This window comes from Vigna radiata, chromosome 6 (genome assembly GCF_000741045.1).
Source record: "Vigna radiata var. radiata cultivar VC1973A chromosome 6, Vradiata_ver6, whole genome shotgun sequence".
Taxonomy (NCBI): domain Eukaryota; kingdom Viridiplantae; phylum Streptophyta; class Magnoliopsida; order Fabales; family Fabaceae; genus Vigna; species Vigna radiata.
Genome location: NC_028356.1, coordinates 10,723,853 through 10,746,440, shown reverse-complemented (window position 1 = coordinate 10,746,440; position 22,588 = coordinate 10,723,853). Strand labels below are relative to the sequence as shown.

The 22,588-nt window shown below is 34.8% G+C and overlaps 1 protein-coding gene across 1 annotated transcript; it reads right to left on the bottom strand.

The window, feature by feature from the left end:
• Positions 1-6,643: 6,643 nt before the first annotated feature.
• Positions 6,644-18,270, bottom strand: LOC106763422 (60S ribosomal protein L7a-1-like). The gene is made up of 2 exons (XM_014647617.1): positions 18,069-18,270; positions 6,644-6,906 (listed from the first exon to the last, which is right to left on the bottom strand). Exons 1-2 carry the CDS (start codon positions 18,268-18,270, stop codon positions 6,644-6,646), a joined length of 465 nt encoding a protein of 154 aa, XP_014503103.1.
• Between the last annotated feature and the right edge of the window lie 4,318 nt (positions 18,271-22,588).

Genomic DNA, 22,588 nt, shown 5'->3' with positions numbered 1-22,588 from the left:
CAGTTTTGGGTGGTTTTCGGTGTTCCAAGTATCATTTTTGGACGTTCTTTAGGTCGTTTTGGACCTTTATGAAACTGTTGGTGATGATTTCAAAGCCATTTTCTGTTTTTAGGTATGAGTTACGAGGTTTTGTGTTGTTTAGTGGTTCTTCTGGGACTGTTAATTTCTGGTAATGCATATGGGATGGTTTCATGCAATTTGGATTGATTAATGGAATTTGTTTGGCAGAGTGTCAGGTATGATTACATATATGGCTTGTGTGGTTTGAAAGAATATTATTGTGGAATAGAATGATATAATTGATTATGAACTGGACATCTCAGGGTGAGATGATTGGAAGTGGTTGTAGAGGTTGTGTTGTTGTCTTGTATAATTGTATGGAGCTTTGAAATGGTAAGTCTATCCTTGCACTCAAGCACTATTCATGCTCTAAATGGAGAAGAACGGTGTGAGTGGTGAGAGTAGAGGGAGGTCCTCGTCTATAGTCTTAGAGTTTAGACATAGACTAGTATGAGGATTTACCTTGCATAGTGTTGGGGAGGGCCAGCTGAACTATGCAAGTGAAAAGACGACCAATAGTTCGATAGTTATACAAATCTAGATGAGTCTTGTTGAGTACTTGATGCATGATTGTTATCTCTATATGTAACTAAAAATAATGATATTGAATGATTGTTCCATATGTACATTGCTTGTGTATCTAGCTCACCCTTGCTTCTTTGTTGTGTGTTGCTTGTGTATGTTTTTCTTTTGCGATGATCATCCACTTAGATTTGAGCAGATGTTGAGGAGGTGCCCCTGGAGCAAGTACTAGAGGATGTTGGTGCTACAATGTAGTCTTCTTAAGATTTCTCTTAGTTATCTTATGCTATTTTGAGATACTTCTTAGGTTATTCTGAAACACTTTGTTATGATTAAAAGCTGTAAATTTAGGCCATTCTGGATGACTGTAATCCTGTACCTAATCGCAAGTCTACTCTAACTATTCTCTTTTATTTGGATGATGACGCCTATATTATATGAAACAAATAATGTGCTTGATATATATGATGATATTGATTGGAAGGTGTATCCTGGTGGTTAGGAAGTGCACATAGAGTGCTTGATATATGATGAAACAAATAGTTGGATGATGTTTCCTATATTGGTTGCATTTTATGAAACAAATGTTGTGCATTGATGTATGATGTAATTGATTGGCAGACAGGGTGTATTATGGTGGGAAGGTAGTGTACAAAAAAGGAGTGCAAGCTGCATTTTATGAAACAAATTTTGTGTGTTAGAGGTTTGATGTATTGATGATTGACAGGTGTATCATGGTAGTTCGGAAGTGCAAAAAGAGGATTATGAGTTGCATAGTATATTTTCGACGGCCATACCGACGGCTATAGTCGTGGGTAATAACCATCTTGTCTCCAATTTATCGACAGCCAGAATAAATTATCGAAGGTAAGCAACCCTCGGTAATTACCGAAGGCCCTTAAGCTTTGGTAAATGCCATCGTAAATTACCGAAGGCCAGATAGCCCTCGGTAAAAACCGTTTGTAATTACCGAAGGCTTACAGCCTTCGGTAAGTGTCGTCAGTAAATTTACCGACGACCAACAACCGTCACAAAGGTTTTCGACAAACTATTTACCGTGAGCCTTAAGGCCGTCGGTAAGCCGTCGAAAATCAGTATTTACCTGCGGTTGTTTTCCTTTACCGACGGGCATTAGCCCTCGGTAAAAAATTTAAAATTTGTTATGGTGAAAGAAGTGGTAATAGCTAAAAAAATAAAAGTGCCTAAAAATCAGGCATTATTATGCAGTAATAGAATAAGCCTACAAATCAGGTATTATTATGGAAAATAAAATATCTCTCCATTCCCTCCCTTAAACTGACTTCCATCATGTCAGTTTATCTCAGATAAATCAACCATTCCCATCTTCATCCCGAGTTTCTGAAAAGCTTCGAGTTTTAAAGCCTTGGTTATTATATCTGCAACTTGTTCCTTAGTTCCACAGTGCATTAACTCAATTTCTCCATCTTGCACAAGATCTCTTAAAAAATGAAAACACACTCTAATATGCTTCCTCCTGCCATGCATTACTGGATTTTTTGAAACTTTAATGGTTGAACTATTGTCACACATAATAATAGTGCTAGTGTCCTGAATATATAATAAGTTTCCCAACACTCTTTTCATCCACATTGCTTGACAGACAGTGGTAGTAGCTGCTACAAACTCTGCCTCTGTACTTGAGAGAGTAACAATTGGTTGTTTCTTGGACATCCATGATACTGCTCCTAAACTTAGCAAGAATACATAACCAGAAGTGCTTTTAGAATCATCCTCATCTCCTGCATAGTCAGAATCTGTGAAAGCGAGCATTTTTTCTTCCCCTCCCTTCTTATAAAATATCCCATAACTAGTAGTCCCTTTAAAATACCTTAAAATTCTTTTAGCAACTTGTAAGTGCATCTCTGTTGGCTTAGACATATATCTGCTAATTAAACTTACACTGAACATGATATCAGGTCGTGTAGCAGTTAAATATAATAAGCTTCCTACAATTTTCTTGAAATAAGTTTCATCCACGATTGTACCTTTAATATCTTTATTAATCTTACTACCTAGAACAAATGGGCTTTTCACAGGTTTACTTTTTGACATTGCAAACTTTTTCAGCACATCATTAACATATTTCTGTTGAGACACAAAAATTCCACCTGGTTTCTGTAAAACCTCAATGCCAAGGAAGAATCTCATCTTCCCTAAATCAGTTATATCAAAGGCTTTCATCATAGACTTCTTGAATTTAAGCATCATACCCACGTCATTGCTTGTATAAATCAAATCATCAACATATATACTGACAATTAATATGCTTTCTCTAGTACCTCTGTTGGTGAATAAAGTTTGTTCACTTGGACACTTTTGAAACCCTCTTGCATGAAATGTGCTTCTATACGACTAAATCATGCCCTTGGTGCTTGCCTTAGACCATACAAGGCTTTATGTAACTTGTAAACCTTGTGCTCCTCCCCTTTTTTGGCGTAGCCCTTTGGTTGTTCTACGTAGACATCTTCATTTAAATTTCCATGTAAGAATGAAAATTTTACATCTAGTTGAAAAATTTGCCATCCTTTGCATGGCGCAAGTGCCACGATTAACCTTATTATATCCATGCGTGCAACAAGATCAAAGACCTCAGAAAAATCGATTCCATATTGTTGAGAATACCCTTTAGCTACCAATCTTGCCTTATATTTATCAACTTCTCCATACTCATTCAACTTTGTCTTGTAGATCCATTTGACTTCAATGGTTTTAGTTCCAGCTGGTAGGTCCATTAGTTCCCATGTTTGATTCTTTTCAATTGAGTTTATTTCGCTATCCATGGCCTTTCTCCATTTTTCTTCTTTAACAGCTTCCTCAAATAAAATTGGATCTTCAATTGTGACATCTTGTACTATGTAGGCTACTATCTCAACTTCATCTTCTTCACTTAATCCTTCTCCAGTGACAAATTCTTCTATCCAGCTTTGCTTTCTTCTTTCTCTCCCTTGAATTATGTGTTCGTGTGAATTCACTGTTGCTTCATTTCGAATGACACTTTCCTCATTATGCTCACTATTTGCACCATCACTATCAACTTCAATATTTTCTTCATATTCATCACTATGTAACTTATCATCATCACCCCACAACAACTCAGTTTCTATTTGCTCTTTATAATTTGGACCCCAGTCCCAACTCTTCTTTTCTTCAAATATAACGTCTTTACTAATGACAATCCTCTTTTTCTTAGGATTAAATAGACGATAACCCTTGGACTCTTCACTAACACCCAATAAAATACAAGGAAAATTTTTATCATCAAGCTTACCTCTTTTTGCCTCTAGTATGTGCACATGAGCCAGGCATCCCCAAACTTGAAGATGGTTTATTAAAGGTTTGACTCCACTCCAAGCTTTTTGTGGAGTGATGTTCCTCACAACATGCGTTGGACATGTATCAGTTCCAAGACCTTGCTAGCGTGCCATTTACTTGTCTTAGGGATTGGATTACGATGTTGTTTGCCAGTGAAGCAGTCAACACACGTGATACTAGAGTCGCTGAGTTCAGGCAGTCCATGAACCATTTGTCGTGTTTGTAGTGTCTTCAAGCCTTTGTAGTTTAAGTAGCCAAACCTTTGATGCCAAAGGTAAGTGAGGTTAAAGGAGGTGTGTAGACACTCTTCAATGGGTAGGGTGATAGATCTTTCATTGAGGAGAATGAATATATGGTTGCTGCTCATTTTTGTATATGCGATCAAACCTTTAGACGAATGATAGATGTTGCATGTTCCTTTTTGTATAAGAATAGCGAGGCCCTTTTCTTGTAATTGTCCCATGCTTAAAATTTTTTTTTGAAGCTCTGGGACATAATATACATCACGAATAAGGAAGGTTGTGCCATTAAACGTCAATCTGACACTTCCTATTCCAAGGACAGTCATCTGAGANTTGTTTCCACATTTGACAAAATGTTGATCTCCATATGCCAATTCTACAAGCATACCTTTATCACCACACATATGATTTGAACACCCTGAGTCCAAAAACCATGCTTCACTTCTTTTGGATTCTTTTTCTACAGTAGCCATCAGAAGAAGCTCTTCTATTACATCTAACATTGCATAATTTGCTTCTCCTTTGTTCCATTGAGGACATTCATACTGAAAATGTCCCAAGTGGTGGCACTTGAAGCATTCCACAATGACTTTTGAAGAAAATTGTCTTCCTCTTCCCCGTCCACGACCATGATATGTTCCTCTTCCTCTTCCTCTACCTCTACCGCGACTGCTTTCTAATGTGAGTACTTGTTCATTATTTTGGTAGACCTTTTTAAACTTTTGCTCATGGACTACCAAGGAGCTTTGAAGTTCGTAAATAGACATTGTCTCTATGTCCTTTGACTCTTCGATCGAAACTACGATATAGGTAAAACGTGGTGTCAACGTTCGAAGTATTTTTTCAACCACCTTTGAATCAGACATAAGTTCTCCATTGCTTCTCATTTTGTTTGCCACTACCATGACTCTAGCAAAATATTCTGTGATGGTTTCTATTTTTGTCATTTCAAGCAACTCAAACTCCCTTCTCAATGCATTGAGCATTTATTTCTTCACACGATCATTTCCTCCATATTTTCTTTTCAAGGAATCCCAAATAATCTGAGATGTGCTCCTATCTAGAATTTGTTCGAAAATTGATCTATCAATGGCCTTGAAAAGGTAATGTTTTACTTTGTGATCTTCAATTTTGGATTTCTCCAACTACTCCAATTCTTCACGAGACAAAACACTACCATCCATAGGCTCCTCAACATCATTTTTAATCAGATTCCAGAGACCCTTGGCACATAAAAATTCTCCATCAGTTCACTTTAATGATCATAATGTTGATCGTCAAAGTAAGGAATTTTTTAGGAGAATTTATCATTATTCACCTTTGTAAGCTACAACTTCTGTATCAGGCTCACTGGGAGCTCTGATACCAGTTTGGAAAGAATAAAAAATGTATATTGCTACTCTTGCCAACTGAGTAAGTTTATTAAATTAAAGAGGCTATTAAATAGCACTCACGTAACATAATACATGAAAGAAGTGATAACGGCTAAAAAAATAAAAGTGCCTAAAAATCAGGCATTATTATACAGTAACAGAATAAGCCTACAAATCAAGCATTATTATGTAGAATAAAATATCTCTCCAATAATAATTAAAATAATATTTATAGACATATCTTGTTGATCATGGACCTTATTTAAGTGAATCACACTTTTAAATCCATTGATAAGAACCTCGATGACTAGTTTAGGAGATACTAAACTTGTTTTTGACTAGATTATCAAACACGAAAATATCTCTAAGGGTGTGTTCTTTTGGATGGATTTGAGAGAGATGATTTGAGGGAGATGATTTGAATGGATTTGAGTGGATTTGAGGGTAATTTTATTGTTGTTTTTTTGAGTGGATTTGTGGGTAATTGAGAGTGGATTTGAGAGTAAAGTTTGTGAGAATTAGTGTAGGATTTAATTGATGTGACAGATTTAAAAAATTAGTTTAATTGATAGAAATTATAGATTACCAAAATACCCCTAGGTATTAAAGTAATATAAAATGATAATCGTTAATGTTATATTTAATTGTAAAAATTGTTTATAAGGAAAAAAATAAAAATTAATTTTTAAAATATAAAAAAATGGTAATTTAGTAAATCGAAATAATAATAATAATTGTAATAACTATTATTATTAATATTATTATTATTATTAATATTATTATTATAAAGAGAAGAAAATCATTATTATGATTATTATTAATTATTATCATTAATATTATTAATTATTATTATTATTAGTTATTATTATTAATATTATTAATTATTATCATTAATATTATTAATGATTATAAGCATGTTTTTTGTTTTTTATTTTATTCTCGTTTAGTGGATAACAACAACCTAAAAATCTAATTATCATTAACCTTAAGTTAATGGAAGAAACTATCTCAACGTTTGTAAGGAGACCTCTGATATAACACTAGCCTCAACACTTTCAGATATACCTAATTAAAAGATGCATTTCTAATAACATAAAATTACGAAACACTACATCACATAACAACAATATTTATATCAGATCCAACACTATAGAAATTTGTCTGACCTAGGTTTTTGTTGAGTGTCTTCGTAATATGGTTCAAAGCTAGAGGAACCTTCAACCTCTGCTTCAGAATCCTTTTCTTCCTCTGAATTTGAACGGTCTTGGGCCACTTGACGAACCGAGTCAAGTCTCTCTTCGGCGGCAACACTCCTCCGATTCCGAACTGCTTCGGACGTTTCTCGAAAAGCGGGTTAGTAACTTTCTCCTGAGCCTCTAAAACAGAAGAAAAAAAATAAGAACAATAAACCGATAAAAATAACCGAATCACGGGTGCTGCATGGTTCACCATCCAGTCTGCATCCGCTACCCTCCACCATCTTCCACCTTCATCCGAGTCCACCTTCAGACGCAGCAAAGGCAGCACCTGCAGCTCATGCCAAGGTAGAAGTTCATGTGCAGTTGCAGCTCATGCGAGGGTACAAGGTCGTGCACAGTTTCAACGAAGAAGAAGAAAGAAGAAGAAGAAAGAAGAAGAAGAAGAAGAAGTAACCGGAGAAGAAGAAGAAGAAGAAGAAATAATGATGACCGTGTAACCGGATACAACATGGGTGAAGATCCGGATACAAGCTTTTGTGAACAAGAAGAACCGTATCCGGATACAAGTCTGTGGGTAACCGGATACAAGTTGCTGGACTTTTTCATGGCTTATCCGTAATCGGATACACCTCCCTGCGTAACTGGATACGACTTTCTTCTTTATTCCATGCCTGAATGAAGCAGAACGTCGTCAGGCTGCTGGAATCTTCACTGTTCCATGGCATGGCTTCAGAACGTGAAAGCTGGTGCAAGTGGGTGAGGGCAACGGAGAGAAATATTTAAAATGAAGAGGGCATTTTAGACAATGGTTGATTGATCCCTCCAAATCTTCGCAGATGCCCGGGTGAATGAACAGTGTCGAAATCTCGCAAACATCTTTAAATCGTCGCTTGCAAATCAGTGGAAATGAACGCGTTTTGTTTATAATTACTCGCTCGATAATCAGCGTGAACAGGGAATTACTCCGAAGCGAACAAACCCTAAGAGACACGAAAAGATACTAGCATATAATATTATAACTTAATGGCACAATACTCGATATCTAATATAATTAGATAATTTATTCATAAAATATTATATCTTTACATTAGTTAACTCACTCAGAATCTATAATTATCATGGTCGAAGAATCTCGACCACGTTAATACCCTATGAAATCTATTCTAACAAAAATATTAAATTTAATTTAATAATAATATTTAAAGTGCTATTTAGAAAAACGAATATAGATACAAACATTAGTTTTAACGGACTCTTTTAATTTATTAATAGCCAATACGGAGTAAAATTAACATTTTCACGAATAAAGTAACTACTATCCTTATCCTTATCAGAAGGAATAAAAAGGGAAAAAGAAGAAACTAGGCAAAAGAATAATATATAGAATGATGTAAAAGTAGAATATTATAGAAAAAAATATAATTGATGGTAATTTATAATCCTAGTGTTTTGAAATTGTGGGTTGCAAGATTCATTGGAAGGAGAAACCCATAGATATTAAATACTAATTAGTAAAGACATGTTCTAAAAAATAATGATGACTTTTTGACTTTATTAATTGACTTTTTGACTTTTGTTTCTCTCCTTTATTCTTCATTAATATAGGTTGTTGTTTATTTGAAAGGACAAGTAAGTATTTTTATGGACAAAATTAATGTGATATGATCTCGAAAATAAATTATGGAATTTGTTATCTAATTTTTTATTAATTAAACATTTAAAATTTATAATTCATCTTTTGTCTCTTTTCATTCTACCAACTTATTTTTATTCAGCTTGTTTATTTTCTTTTTACTGGAAATGTATCTAGAAAATTAATGGTTCGCATCTACTCATCCGGGAGTGTGGGAGTAGTCCCTCGTATTATTATAATAATAAAAAGTAGAGGTGTTAAAATGGATTAAACCTGTGGGTTAATTCAGTCTATCATAGGTTTGGATCATATTGAATTTAAAAAAATTGTATTTTTTTTATGTAGATCAGATTTTAACTTGACTCATTTAAATCTGACTCATGCGGGTTGAACTCGTGGTGAACCAGATTGGCCCACCAACCCACATACTTAATTTTATTTTATTAAAATTTAATTTTAATTTTATAAAAAAATATTTATTATATTTTTCTTGAAAAAATTATTTAAGTTACCTATTTTCATAATTAATTAAACACCCATGTTGGGAGTGAAATTTGAGAGTGAAATTTGTTTAGATTTGAATTATAGAAAGTTTGTAATTTTTTTTTTATTTTAAATTTTTTTTAATTAAGTGAGTCAGTGAGCCAATCCGTTTACCCACCAACCCGTAGTGGGTCAAGCTGGATTCAAATTTTTCTGGCTCACTAATAAATGAGCCAGATTAGGTTAGCTCACTAAGTGACCAACCCGTGGTGGGCCAGACCGAGTCGGGGCGGGTGACCCGTTTTGACAGCTCAAGTAAAAAGTAGTTTTAAATTTATTTCTATATATAAGTTGATGTATATTTATGTACTTTTGATGTTAGTAAAATATTTGTTGAAAATGATATGGCTTAGTTTCTCACACCAAGAGGAGGTGAATTGGTGAAACTTAAAATCAGAGTCTTTTAAAAATCTTTTCACAAAAGGATGATCTTTAAAATCTTTCTTGAAACGCAAGGAATAAGATTTTTCAAATACAGCAGAATATAGTCGATTATGTAAAAATTAAAGTCGACTTTGAAAGTAAAATTGCAGGGATAGAGAAATCAAACGTGGGTTTTTATACTAGTTCAGCCAAACTGCCTACATCTAGTGTCTTTCCAATCCCAGAAAGCAAATGCACTATAATGATCAAGGTTTTTACAACAAAGCTTTTATAGCGACCTCCACGTCAAAATATAAAATGTAAGACCCGTATAAATAAAACGATGTTTTAATTTAATTATTTTATTTTGGAATGTTAAATAATAAATTATTTTGTGAAATTGTGTTAAGAAATATTTAAAGAAGTGAATAAAATAAAATTAATAGTTGTTTTAATGTGAATTTACGAAAATAGTTGAAAAAGTAGTTAAATATAATTATTTGTGTTATTATATTAGTTAAGGGAACTTGGTCTAGTGGTTATTGTGTTTGTGCATGGTCTTATGTTCAAACTCTTACTAAAAAGATTCCAAACTCTTTTCTTTGCTTTGCTTCTCACATTTAAGATGAAAGAGAAAAGGTGTAGGGGTATAAATGAAAGTAATACGTTTGTGATGTGAGCGTTACAGTAGGAGTGCAATTCCTTGCATTGCTTTGTTTATTTTAGGTTCGCATTTGCATGGTTGAGATAAAAAAAATGGAAGGAAAACTTGGCTCATTATATTGAGCACGTGAACGTCCATGGAGGATGGTTTCCACTTGGTTTTCTCATTGTAAGGGTTACGTTACTATGCATGGTTCTTATTTATTTTTCCACTTTGCATGGGTTTGGGCACACATTTTCTTAGCCTTAGGAAGCTTGTGAGAGACTTTTGAATCCATTGGGAAGGTTAACCATTTCATGAGAATTGTAGGCTAAATAAATGAATATTATGGGAGCACTTTAACACACTTTAAAACTATCATTTATACTCATTAAAGTGGAGTTAGAATCTGAAATGGGTTGTGTAGGATGATGACCTTGGGAATACCCTTGAGTGGTTGGTTAAGGGTTAGTAAGGTGTAGAGTTAATTCCACTTAAATGTGAAAGTTTAAGTTAGTGAGGTTGTAATTCAAGCACTTTGGAAATGAAACATGGAGAGAGAGAGCCGTGAGATTGAGTGGAGAGACACACTTCATTGTAGAACAAAGTTGGTGAGAGAAAAGGAAGAGCCACCCAACCTTGGTGTCTTAGCCGTGACTTAAAGGAAGCTTAGAGGATGGAAGCTTGGTGTGTCTAGTGAAGGGCGAAAACCTAAGAACTTTGGAAGATAGCTTGGAACTAGAGGTAAGGGGTTTAACTTGGGATATAATATGGTGTATGATGGGTAGAAGGAACATGATAATGTTGATGCATGCTTCCTTTCTTTTGTGTTGAGATTAAAGTTAACATGTTTATGCATGCTCTCTCTTTTTGTGTTTAGTTTCATGTGTTGTTGTATGGAGAATGATTATTTTCATGCATTTTCAAAAATTAGGGTTGTGAAGGGGTATACTTTGGGTTGTATATATATAGTGATTTTCGTTTTTTTGTAGTTATGGGTATACTTTGAACTTTACATGTTGGTTTTTCAAAAATTGTTATTCTTAAAATGGGTATACATGTTTTGGACACTTTGGGGTGATGTATGTGTATGAAAAAGTTTTATGGCTACACTTAAAATCATGTTATATTGTGTGCATCTTGTTTCCTTATTACCATGTATGAATTATAATATTTTTGTGGGATGCTTATCTACACTCTTTGACCAAGAGTGTGGGTAGGAGGGTATTGAGAGTTCTCTCCCATTGTTGGAAGAGAAAAGAGTGAGTTATGAGTATGAGAGGAGTGAAAGTGATGTTTGTGAGATGGGGTATATGGGGTTGATGAAAGTAGTGAAGAAAGAAGAAGCTTGATGTCATTGGAGGAAGAAGAACATGAAGAAAGAATTATGGAAGTGGAAGGAGGAGATGGGCACACTACAAATCACATAGCAAAGGCAAGGAGAAAAGAGAAGGAATGGAGGAGTCTCGGTTAACATGGAAAGTGAGAGAAGAGTAGAAGAAAGGTGGTTTTAGGGTTTTAGTTGAGAAAGAAAAAGTGAAAGAGTGAAAGGAGGTGTGTGTATGTGTTTTGCCGTTGAGAGGGAGAAAGGTGAGTTAAAATGGGTGTTGAAAAGTCAAAGGTAATGAAGAAAAATGGAATTAGAGTGTGTGTGCATAGTTTTGACGTAAGAAAGTGAAGAGAGAGAAGATTGAAAATGTAAAATGGGAGTGGGGTCCACGACATTTGAGAGGAAGGATAAAAATGTGAACCTTGTATATTTAATTGAAAGAAAAAGAGAAAGAGGGGACGAAAAGAGATGTTACGTAAGAAGTAGAAAAATAGGAGAGAGAATGAGAGTTTTGGTGAAAAATGAGTTTAAAGTGGGGTCCACTTGGAGATAGAGTAAAATAAAGTTTGAGTTTAAAATTAAAAGATTAATGGGGTTCATTTGGGTTGGTAAATTTAAGAGAGGGGGTGTATTTAAAATAAAAAAGAGTACATGAAAAAATGTGTTTTATTATGTGTTGTGATTTTTAGTAAAAGCGGGGGTGCACTAGAAATATTGGTTCTAGTGGATGGAAGGGTGAGATTAATAATTTCACGGGGTACCCTAGTAGGAAAATAATTAAATCTATTTTATTGTGAAAAATTGATTGATTTAATTATTTGAGTATTTTTAACTAATTGTTGGTCAATGAATTTGGTTGACGTTGTATATGCGGGTGATATGTGTATGGTTGTGATGGTGAAGTTGTGAGGGCAAGTGTTTTTTCATTTCCTTAGAATTTTTGTCGAACCGGTGGTGTTCGTATTGCGATACGATAGTGTGTTGAGTTCTCTACGGAGACTGAGATTCGAGTGTCACCCTATCCTTGTGCACGAGGACTAAAGAGGGTTGGATGTCTCGCCCAATGACTTCAGCTCGTGTGAGTATAGTGCACGGTGGGTGCGTGATGAGTTGTTATTTCTTGAACTATATTTAGTTTATTGCACTTAAATAAACCAGGGAATTGTGTTTAATTGTCTGTTATTTCCCCGTTTTCCGAATTCTGCTTAATTTGGTCAGAAATTCGTAATTGTGCTAATTTGGATTTTCTGAGCTGATTAAGCGCATTTCTGGTTGCAGGGAAATTGTGGAAACATCATTTGGAGCATTAGGGAAGGTGGCGTGATCATTCAAGACTCAACATTTAGTCACTTCCATTTTAATTAAGTTGTAATTTCGTTTTTAGAAACTTTAATCAAGCTTAAGTGCATTTGGGCCCTTTTTGGTGGCAAAATTGTAGAAGCCCAATGTGTGGGACACTTTGCATAGACCCTAGGGTTTCCTTAGAGGTGGACCCCACCATTTTAAGTCTTGGACGTTATTTTAGAATGGCAAGACCGAGACACACACTTCTTGTTTCCACTTTTCATATCACTTTGCATGTATGAACTCTCTCTTGGAGATCATATAGGGTTTTACGTTTTTGGAGCTATCGAATGACCAAGATCATATTTTTCTTCTTCTCTTACTTAAATCTTGTTTATCTTTGCTTGGTGGAAGTGAATCCCTCACCCATTTTCCTTTCATTTCTTCTTGAAGTTGAGAGCATAAGCTTGAGTCTTGAGGTGGTTTCTTGCATTTTTCATGATGGGTCTTTGGTTTGAATGAAGAGCTATTTCGTTTTTCTCCTTCTTTGCTGCCATATTTTCATATTTACTTTGAGTTTCTTGGATTGGATGATGAAAACGAAGTTCTTGATGGGTTTTGGAGTGAAAGAAGCTTGAGTTGGTGTATGGGTGTTTGAGTTTTGAACCCTGTCTTCTTGCATTTCGTTTTTGATGTTTGGAAACATATTTTGAGCTGGACTTTGTGCTTGATGATGGTGGCTGGACGGTAATGAAAAGAGAGCTAGGGATTCCATTTTATTTTCATTAAAAGTTTGAAGAAAAGTGAGTGTTGAAGTTGAGTTGAAGAGGTAGACTTTGTGTTTATTGCTTTTGAATCATTTTGCAATTGAACTTAAGGGTTCTTAGGTGTAGTCTCGGTAATGGGAAGTAGAAGAAAGCTTTGGATGGTGGTTGAGAAGAAAGAAAACCGAAAATAGGTTGGGAAGGGAGAGAGAAATTGAGCATTTAATTTTTTACCTCTTTTGGACAAGCAAAATTTGAAGCACACTTTCATAGAAGGAATATTTCTACTTTGGTATTCAACCCTTTGCTAGTTTGGACGTGAATTGCATTGAGGAGAGAATGTATTCTGATTGTTTTATTTACATTGGACTTTGCACATGTGGCACCTTGGTAGAAGAGATTGAAGCACCTTTTGGAGTGTGGAATATGGAAGGCAACGTTTTTTTTTAACCTTGGAAGATGAGTGAGTTCGGAAATTTGGTTTTGGTAGGGAGAGAGAAAGTTTCTTTGCTGCATGGTAGGAGAGAGAGCATGGTTTTATTGTGTGTGGAAGGCACATGTTCACTTTCTTAGAGAATGAGGCATATGGGACAAAAGGAGGCAACATATGAATAGTTTATTGAAGGTTGAATTGAAGTTGACTTTGGGGGACTACATGACTCACGACCATGAAGGTTTTCTTGGGCCAATTGCACTTTTAAATTCATTTGTTGGATGTATTTGGTCACATGGAATGTGTAGGAAAAAGCATGTTTGATTATTCCTTAGTTTTGAATTGATTTGCATAGTAGGATTAGTCGCTTTTTAGTTTCTCTAATTTATTTTTGCATTTAATTTAATTTAACTTTGTTGGATATTTGTTTGTCACTTTGTTGGGGTCTAGTATTTTATTTTGTCTCAATGTAATCTAATATGTTTGGTAGTGATAATTTAACTGTCATGTAGTTTAGGTTAGTCGGGTTGGTCATTAATAACATTATAATGTTTCCTTGAGATTTCTGGACTGTAATTGTGTTTGCCACTCTGACTTGGTTAATGTGAAATCTATATTTGCACTTGCAATTGGGTATACGCTTAGTTGCCCAATTGGTGTTGAGTCTTCGCTTAGTTAATGAACTGCATGGTGTAAATTGGATTTGATGTTAACATTGCGTTCGCTTAGTTCGCTTTTATGAAAACATGATTAGCCTTCGCTTAGTTGGTTAACTGTGTTGGATTAGAGGTTTGAGTCGCTGCTTTATTTTGTTGATTTTTGATTGGAAGCATTGTGATTAAGTTAATGACCAACCGTTTTCACATCCTGTTTTTACATTTCTTTTTACACTTTTGTTTGCATTCGTGTTTTAATTTAGTTATCCGTATTCACAAAGATTTTCACAAACCCCCCCACTACGTGTTAGACCTAAGTCCTGAACCACAGTTGGTCCTTGATAGACGACCTAAGAGTCACTTCCTAGTCTATATTGCATTTCTCATATGCAATCAAATTTGTATGGGCCGCGACACCCATTAGTGCGCCTAACCGAAGTTTTTACTCGTAATTCCTTAAGGAGTCGGGGAGATAGGCTTGAAGTTGCGATGGAAGGCGGCTCGAACCGTCCTATTTTGCAAAACAGGTTTGGAACGACCAAATTAAAGGAAACAGCAGAAGCTTGTGTAAATGATTTGGGTTGTGAGTTTAATACTGTAATGTATTGTAATGTTATGACTATGATAGTCTAGATGGTGATGATTTGAGTTATGAGTTGAATACTGAGATGTGTTGTGACGTTATGATCATATTAGTCTGTATTGTGATGTTATGACTATTTTAGTTTGTGATGTGATGGTATGATGTTAAATCATATACTATGTTATGTTCTTAGTTACTCACCCTTTCCTTTTGTGGTTGTGGTTCCACCTGCAATGATCGTCCTTGGACGGGAGTAGATGGTGTTGCAGATAAGGAAGGGTAGGAGTAGCGCGACGAGAGATATGGGATTAGCTGTTGGGAATTTTTTTATGTTTAAAGTATTTTCCTATACTTTTGGATAATGGATTTTAATATTTGTATGTTTTGAATAATATATTGTAATACGTTCGAACGTTTGATGTTTTGTTTGCTTCCACGATTTTATATAAATGTTATAAGCGACGACATTTAAATTTATGATAAAATTGGCGTAAATTTCGGATTTTATTATTTCCAAGTGGCACTCCGTTAGGGGTGTTACATAAAACACCTATCTAACCCTCTAATCAAAATCTAGGCATATACAAACAAAGAACAACAACAAGATGTCCCCTCTCTTGCAGTTTTCAATACTTTGAACAATCCTCAAAGTCCAGAACGTCACACGTCCTCTTCCTGTAGTCACAATAGGACAACAACAATCTTCACAAGAGTGAGAGAAACTGATCACGAAACAGACACCTCAAATGCAGGTTGATCAGACAATCAAAGAGCACAAATTCTTGCTCGTCAAGCAATCACGAAAGATGAACACCACGATCTTCTTGATGGATTCTTGGAGCTTTCACATGTTCTGAAAGAGATCAATAATCTGAAAATAAATCAATCAAATTGTTAGAATCACAAAAGTTCTTGCAAAATTCAAATTCGCATTTACATATAGTTTTTCATAAAACTGACGCTCTTAAGTTGACTTTGCTACTAATAGAGTCGAATATACTCAGATAGTTATAAGAGTTAGTAGCAGTCAAACCAACTTAATTGATTACACATTTAATACAATTGATTCATAATTAATGCTTGGTCAAACATATTAAAAATATAGCTGTTAGACAGAATATGTCAAGCATTAACAAAATTTCAAAACATAACAGACCAAGTCGAATGGCTTGCGCACATAGTCGACTTTGTAACAGTTAGATGCATAGTTTTGAAAAACATTCTTTCCAAAAATACTCACAGCACACTTTGAAAAAGTTTGTGCAAAGCTCGGGTTCTAATAGATTTACTTTATAATGAAGTCAACTTAAAATTGTTGTTTTGTCACACAATTTAAGTTCTACAAAAGTGCACGTGATTTTCCTTTTTCAAAACATTTGTTATGCAATCACAAATAATATCTCACATATAACACAATGAACTTTCATGCAATGACAAAAACAACACCAACATATTCTCATTTAATCATAACCATGAAAGTAATGAACATGTAACACATAAACACATATAAACACATGTGTTATTAATTATGTGTTGTCATCATAAAAAACCATAAGCTCTGAGATTGTAAGGTTTGGCTAAACCAGTGCTCTCCTATCAACAATCTCAACAATCTTCCCTTTTTTTGATGATGCACAACCATGATTAATAGATAACCATGTTTGTACAAATCAAACATTAATCAAAGATCACAGATTATCAATCAAATATCAGTCAACATCATTACATCATTATTCTCCCCCTTTGGGCATTATCAAAAAAGATACACACAGGTATTGATTTAGTAGATAATCAGTCATACAGAGATACATCAGTAAATCATAACACAGATACAGATGCTCCCCCTGTCACTAATAATCACATGAAAAAGATAAACTTTCCCCCTTAAGTGTAGGCATGTGAAATATCTAAAGTATCATGCAATGCTCCCCTTGTCATTATGCATGTTTTATATTCAAAACCCAAATGCACAATGCAGTATTCACAGAACAATTCAGAGCATGCATAAGCATGTGACAGTATTATATCATATCAAAAATTGTGCAAACACATCAATGCAACATAAATACAATATCAATTCAACAATCTCAATATAAACTCTCAAAGATTTCAATAAATAACAATACATAGATATATTGAATGTGAAACAATCAACAATATATGATCAATAAACAGAATAACAGAATTCCAATTCGTGGAATTTTTAACCCCTATTTATCAACAATCGATTGATCCACAATTGCAATCGACTTCATTACTTTCCATTTGAGTTGAATCTCCAGTTGTTCATCCAAAAGCAATGTTCCTGCAAAAACCTTTCAAGATCTTTTCCAGATCAAGCATTTTAGAATCATTGTAATGCAAGAATTATTATAGATAAGAAATGAGTATGGAAGATGTATTAGTGTAACAGTAATCAACAACATACTCAACTTCATGTATCACATAATCGACCATGACCAATTTTACACCACTGTCATTTAGAATTCCCAATTCATTTCGAATAGTAAAAAATCTTTCCTTGTGCAACGATTTTGTAAAAATACCAGCCCACTGATGTAAGGTATCTATATATTCGACCTCAATTTCACCCTTGAGGATGTGGTCTCGTATGAAATGATGCCTTATTTCAATATGCTTAGTTTTCGAATGAAGAACATGATTTTTAGTTAGATTTATTCATTTTAAGGGAATATGATCTAGTGATATACCATAATCTTCTAATTGACTCTTGATCCAAAGAGACTGAGCACAACAACTTCCAACTGTTATGTATTCATCTTATGTGGTAGATAATACCACACAAGCTTTTTTCTTTGAATGCCAAGAGACTAGAGAGGATCCAAGTAGATGACAAGTGTCACTAGTGCTCTTTCTATCTAGCTTGTAGCCTCCAAAATCAGAATCACTATACCCTTCAAGAAAAATATATGTTCCATTTGGATACCATAGTCCAAGACTTTTAGATCCTTTAAGATATTTCAAAATTCTTTTTACAACAGTTAGGTGTGATTCTTTAGGTAAAGATTGAAATCTAGCACAAAGACATACATTGTGCAAGATGTCAGGTCTACTGGAAGTTAGATATAATAAAGATCCGATCATACCTCTGTACATCTTTTGATCAACGTCTTTACCAGCTTTATCAAGATCCAGGTAGCAATTTGTTGCCATGGGAGTTGCTGCCTCCTTGCAGCCCAACATTCTGAATTTCTTCAACAAATGAGTACAATACTTGGATTGGTGAATGAAAATTCCATTTTTAGCGCTCTTGACTTGAAGACCAAGAAAGTAAGTAAGCTCTCCCATTATTTACATCTCAAATTCCTCCTGCATAGTTTTGGAAAATTCTTTGCACAAAATAGGATTAGTTGATCCGAAGATAATGTCATCAACATAAATTTGAATATATAGTTTATCTTTGTTTGAGTTCTTAATGAAAAGAGTTGAGTCAACTTTACCCCTAAAGAATCACTTCTTTACTATAAATTCACTTAAGCACTCATACCATGACCTTGGCGCTTGCTTCAACCCATACAAAGCCTTTTTTAGCTTAAAGACAAAATCTGGATGTTTGAAGTCTTGGAATCCTGGTGGTTGCTCCACATATACTTCCTCTTTAATGTAACCATTTAAGAAAGCACTCTTGACATCCATTTGGTATAGCTTGAACTTCATCACAGAAGCGACAACAAGAAGAATTCTAATTGCCTCCAATCTAGCCACAGGTGTGTATGTTTCATCATAATCGATTCCTTCCTTTTGACTGTAACCTTTAGCAACTAGTCTTGCATTATTTTTTATGATTTCCCCTTAATCATCCATTTTGTTTCTGAAAACCCATTTTGTACCTATAACTTGCAAGTTTTTATCTCTTGGAACCAGTTTCAACATATTAATCTGTTTAAACTGATTCAGTTCCTCTTGCATTGCCATCATCCAACTTTCATTCGCAATTGCATCTTCAATCTTTTCTGGTCAATTTTGGAAACATAAGCAACATTCATGAAAAATTGATTAAGTTGTCTTCTAGTTGAAACTCCTCTTGTGATATCACCATTTATGTTGCCAGTCGAGACATTTTTAGGAACTCTCCATTCTTTAATCGATTCCGTTCTGGGAGAATCGACTACATTTTCAGAGTTTCCTTCTTCAGGATTTTCCTCATTTTCTTCTTCCTCTCCAGTAGAGTCATCAACTTCTATAGACTTTCTAGTCTGTTCAAGATTAACCGTAGTTTCAATGTACTCATCAAACACAACGTGAACAGATTCTTAAACGCACATTGTTCTTTTGTTGTAAACCTGATAGGCTTTGCTTGTAGTGAGTGTCCTATAAAAATTGCTTCATCAACCTTGGAGTCAAACTTACCAAGGTTTTCCTTTCCATTATTTAGCACAAAGCATTCCCATCCGAAGATCCTTATATGAGAAATGTTTGGCTTTCTCCCTTTGAATAGCTCATATGGAGTTATCTTCAAAATTGATCTTATCACAGTTCTATTCAACACACAACATGTTGTGCTTACTGCATATGTCCAAAAATACTTACGCAAGTCCCTTTCATTTAGCATGGTTCTTGCCAACTCTTCCAATGCCCTATTCTTTCTTTCAACTACTCCATTTTGTTGAGGTGTTTTTGGAGGAGAGAAGTTGTGAGATATCCCCATTTCAGAACAATTTTCATCGAAAGCTTCATTATGAAATTCTTTACCGTGGTCACTTCTAATCGACTTAATCCTGAGTTCCTTCTCATTTTGAATTATAGAGGCTGATAACGGTCTAAAAACCGTTATTTTCATGCTTAAATTTGATATTAAAACACACCCTTTATGGTTTAGAACGAGCTTAAAATCAAGTAAGATAATTAGTTGAGTCATTGAGAGTCAAAAGTTGGTTTTAGAGGTATTATGCTTGGTTTTACATTGTTTTGTAGGTTTTTGAGGTGATTTGAAGATAGAAGTGAAGTAAGGTGGACTTGTGCTCGTGAAAGATGAAGAAAAAGGATGAAAAGAAGAGCCAAAGGAACCGCTGAGCGCCAGAACGGACCGTTGAGCGCCTAGTGTGATTAGAGGCAAATTGTTAAGCGGTCAAATAGGGTGCTGAGCGGTTGAACGATTAGAGTCAAACTGCTGAGCGGTTAAATTAGGCACTGAGCGGTTGTCTGCTGGGCTCGGGCTTAAATTCTGTTATTTTTCTGTGTTATAAATAGCCCCAATATGACTTAAAATGGGAATCTTTGGCAGAGGGAAACGTCCACAGCAGCTCTACACACCTTGGAGGCTGTTCTTTGGATGCTTAGGCTCCAAACTACTCAATCTAGGGTTTATTCTTTCATTCTTCCATTGTATTTCATCTAGTTTCACCATGATAATGGTGAACTAAACCCTTTGTTGTTGGGGAACAATGTAATCTTTTGAAACTCTCATATATCCAAATTCTTATTTAATTCATATTGTCGCAACCGGTGTCGCAACGGGAAGACGATCCAAAAAGAAAATGGTTTTGAAAAGAGATTTGGAGTAGCCACCATAGTTTATTTTGGAAAACTATGGATAAACCATAAGGAAAGGCTTGGTCCACAAAACCAAATTCTGGTTTCGGAAGTCGGTTATGTGTGGGGAAGGTGTTAGCATCCTACAATGCCTGTCCTGAGGTAGTACCTTTAATTAAATACGCGAATTTGATGTGGTTTGCAAAATGTTTAATTTCCTCTAAAAAATAAAACTCTAAAGAAAACAAAATATTTTTTTTATGTTTTTTGTGCCCGACAAGGGTTGACCTTGCTCCTACGTATTCTCAATCAGACTGAGAAATCAGGGTTACGTAGTTCTAGCGAAACTATTTGAAAATTTTGTTTGAGAAGTCGTTGAGAAAATTTATTTGCAAAAGATTTGGATTTTTTGGATTTTTGGAAAGTGAACCTTACAAGGACTGGCCTTGCTCCTACGTATCTCCATTTTGGTTAGAGAATCAATGATCACGTAGTTTTAGGTGAAAGATTGTTCGTTGTTTAGAAAATGATGTTTTGTGTTTTGATCTTTTTATAAAAAAGGGAAAGGTTTTAGCACAAGGCCTACGCGAACAGTCGCGCGTGTGCTTAAACCTTTTAAAATAGTTTTTGTTATTTTTTGAAAGAAGAAGAAAAAAGGTTTTCAGCACAAGGCCGACGGAATGGCCGCACGTGTGCTTAAACCTTTTGAAATAATTTTTGTTAATTTTTGTAAAAAGAAGAAAGAGGTTTTCAGCACAAGGCCGACGGAATGGTCGCACATGTGCTTAAACCTTTTGAAATAATTTTTGTTGATTTTTTTAAAGAAGAAGAAAAAGGTTTTCCGCACAAGGCCGACGGAATGGTCGCACGTGTGCTTAGACCTTTAAAAACATATTTTTGTATTTTTCTTTTTATAAAAGTATATTTAAAAAGTAGATAAATATTAAAAAAAAATAAGGAAAATAAGAATAGAAATAAAATAAAAACAGATAAATAAATAAAAACAAAAAGAAAGATGAAAATAAAATAAAGAATGAAATGGTAAAATAAATTAGTAAGTAAATAAAACGGGTGTGGAGGTGCCTAAATAAGAAAGAGGGGTGTCTAACCATTTTTATAAACAATCTGGGCTTAAGCCCAAACTTGAAGGGATGATATTTAGCAGAAACAGGAGGTGCAAGTAAGAAATGACTTTTCAGACGGGATGGGTGATGAGTCGATATTTTATTGATTTCACTTAGTTTATTGTACTAAAATTAATCAGCGAATTGTGCTTAAATGTCCTGTATTTTCCCGTTTCTGCTAATTGTGGTTAATTTGACCAGAAATTCGAATTTTAATTAATTTGAATTTTCTGAGCTAATTATTTGCATTATTATTTTTAGGGAAAATTTTGGAAACACAATTTGGGACATTTGGAGGAGACAAAATAAATTCAAGACTCTCAAATTTAGACATTTTAAATTTTAGTTGTATTGTAATTTTAATTTTTTAAACTTTTAGACAAGCTTGTGCACATTGGGCCCTTTTTAGTGACAATTTTGTAGGACACATGCCCTAGGGTTTTAATTTTTTTTGGGTGGACCCCACCTCATTTTTGAGGGCACATGGCATTGCTTTAAGTGTGAAGCCGTCACTTAGGGAGGCTGGCTGGCTACAACGTTTCCAGAGACAACTTTTCTTAGAACCATGGTATTGTTATTAGATTTTGGGTGATTGAGAAGTGTTCTAACCGTCACACTCTTTTCTTTTTTTCTTTGGCTGGAACAATTTTTTAGAGAGCACTTTGCAATGTGGTAAACAATGTTACGGTTTTTGTTCTTTCATGGTTAAATGAAGATCACATTTTTGCTTCTTTTGTTTTTATCTTTGCAAATGCTGTCACGTCTTGGTTCATTTGGTGAAGGACTTTTCTTTTTCTTTGAGATTGAAGGATGAAACAAAGGGTCCAGCTGCTGCCAAGTCACACCTAATGCAAGGACCATTTCAATAACTTGTAGAAATTTCAGATTTGACATTGCATTGCTTTTGGTGAGAAAAGGGAGGGGCCGATTTTGCTTGAAGATGATTGAGAATGGCACACACACAGAAGGAGACACATGCCTCGGTCTTGAGCTGCAGCACAGACATTTCT

Excerpts from the sequence above, each read along its gene's own strand:
- LOC106763422 (XM_014647617.1), bottom strand. The coding sequence starts at position 18,270 with ATGGGAGAGCTTACTTACTTTCTTGGTCTTCAAGTCAAGAGCGCTAAA. Across the intron at positions 6,907-18,068 it reads TGATCAAAAGATGTACAGAG|AGGCTCAGGAGAAAGTTACT; the intron begins GTATGATCGGAT and ends CTTCTGTTTTAG.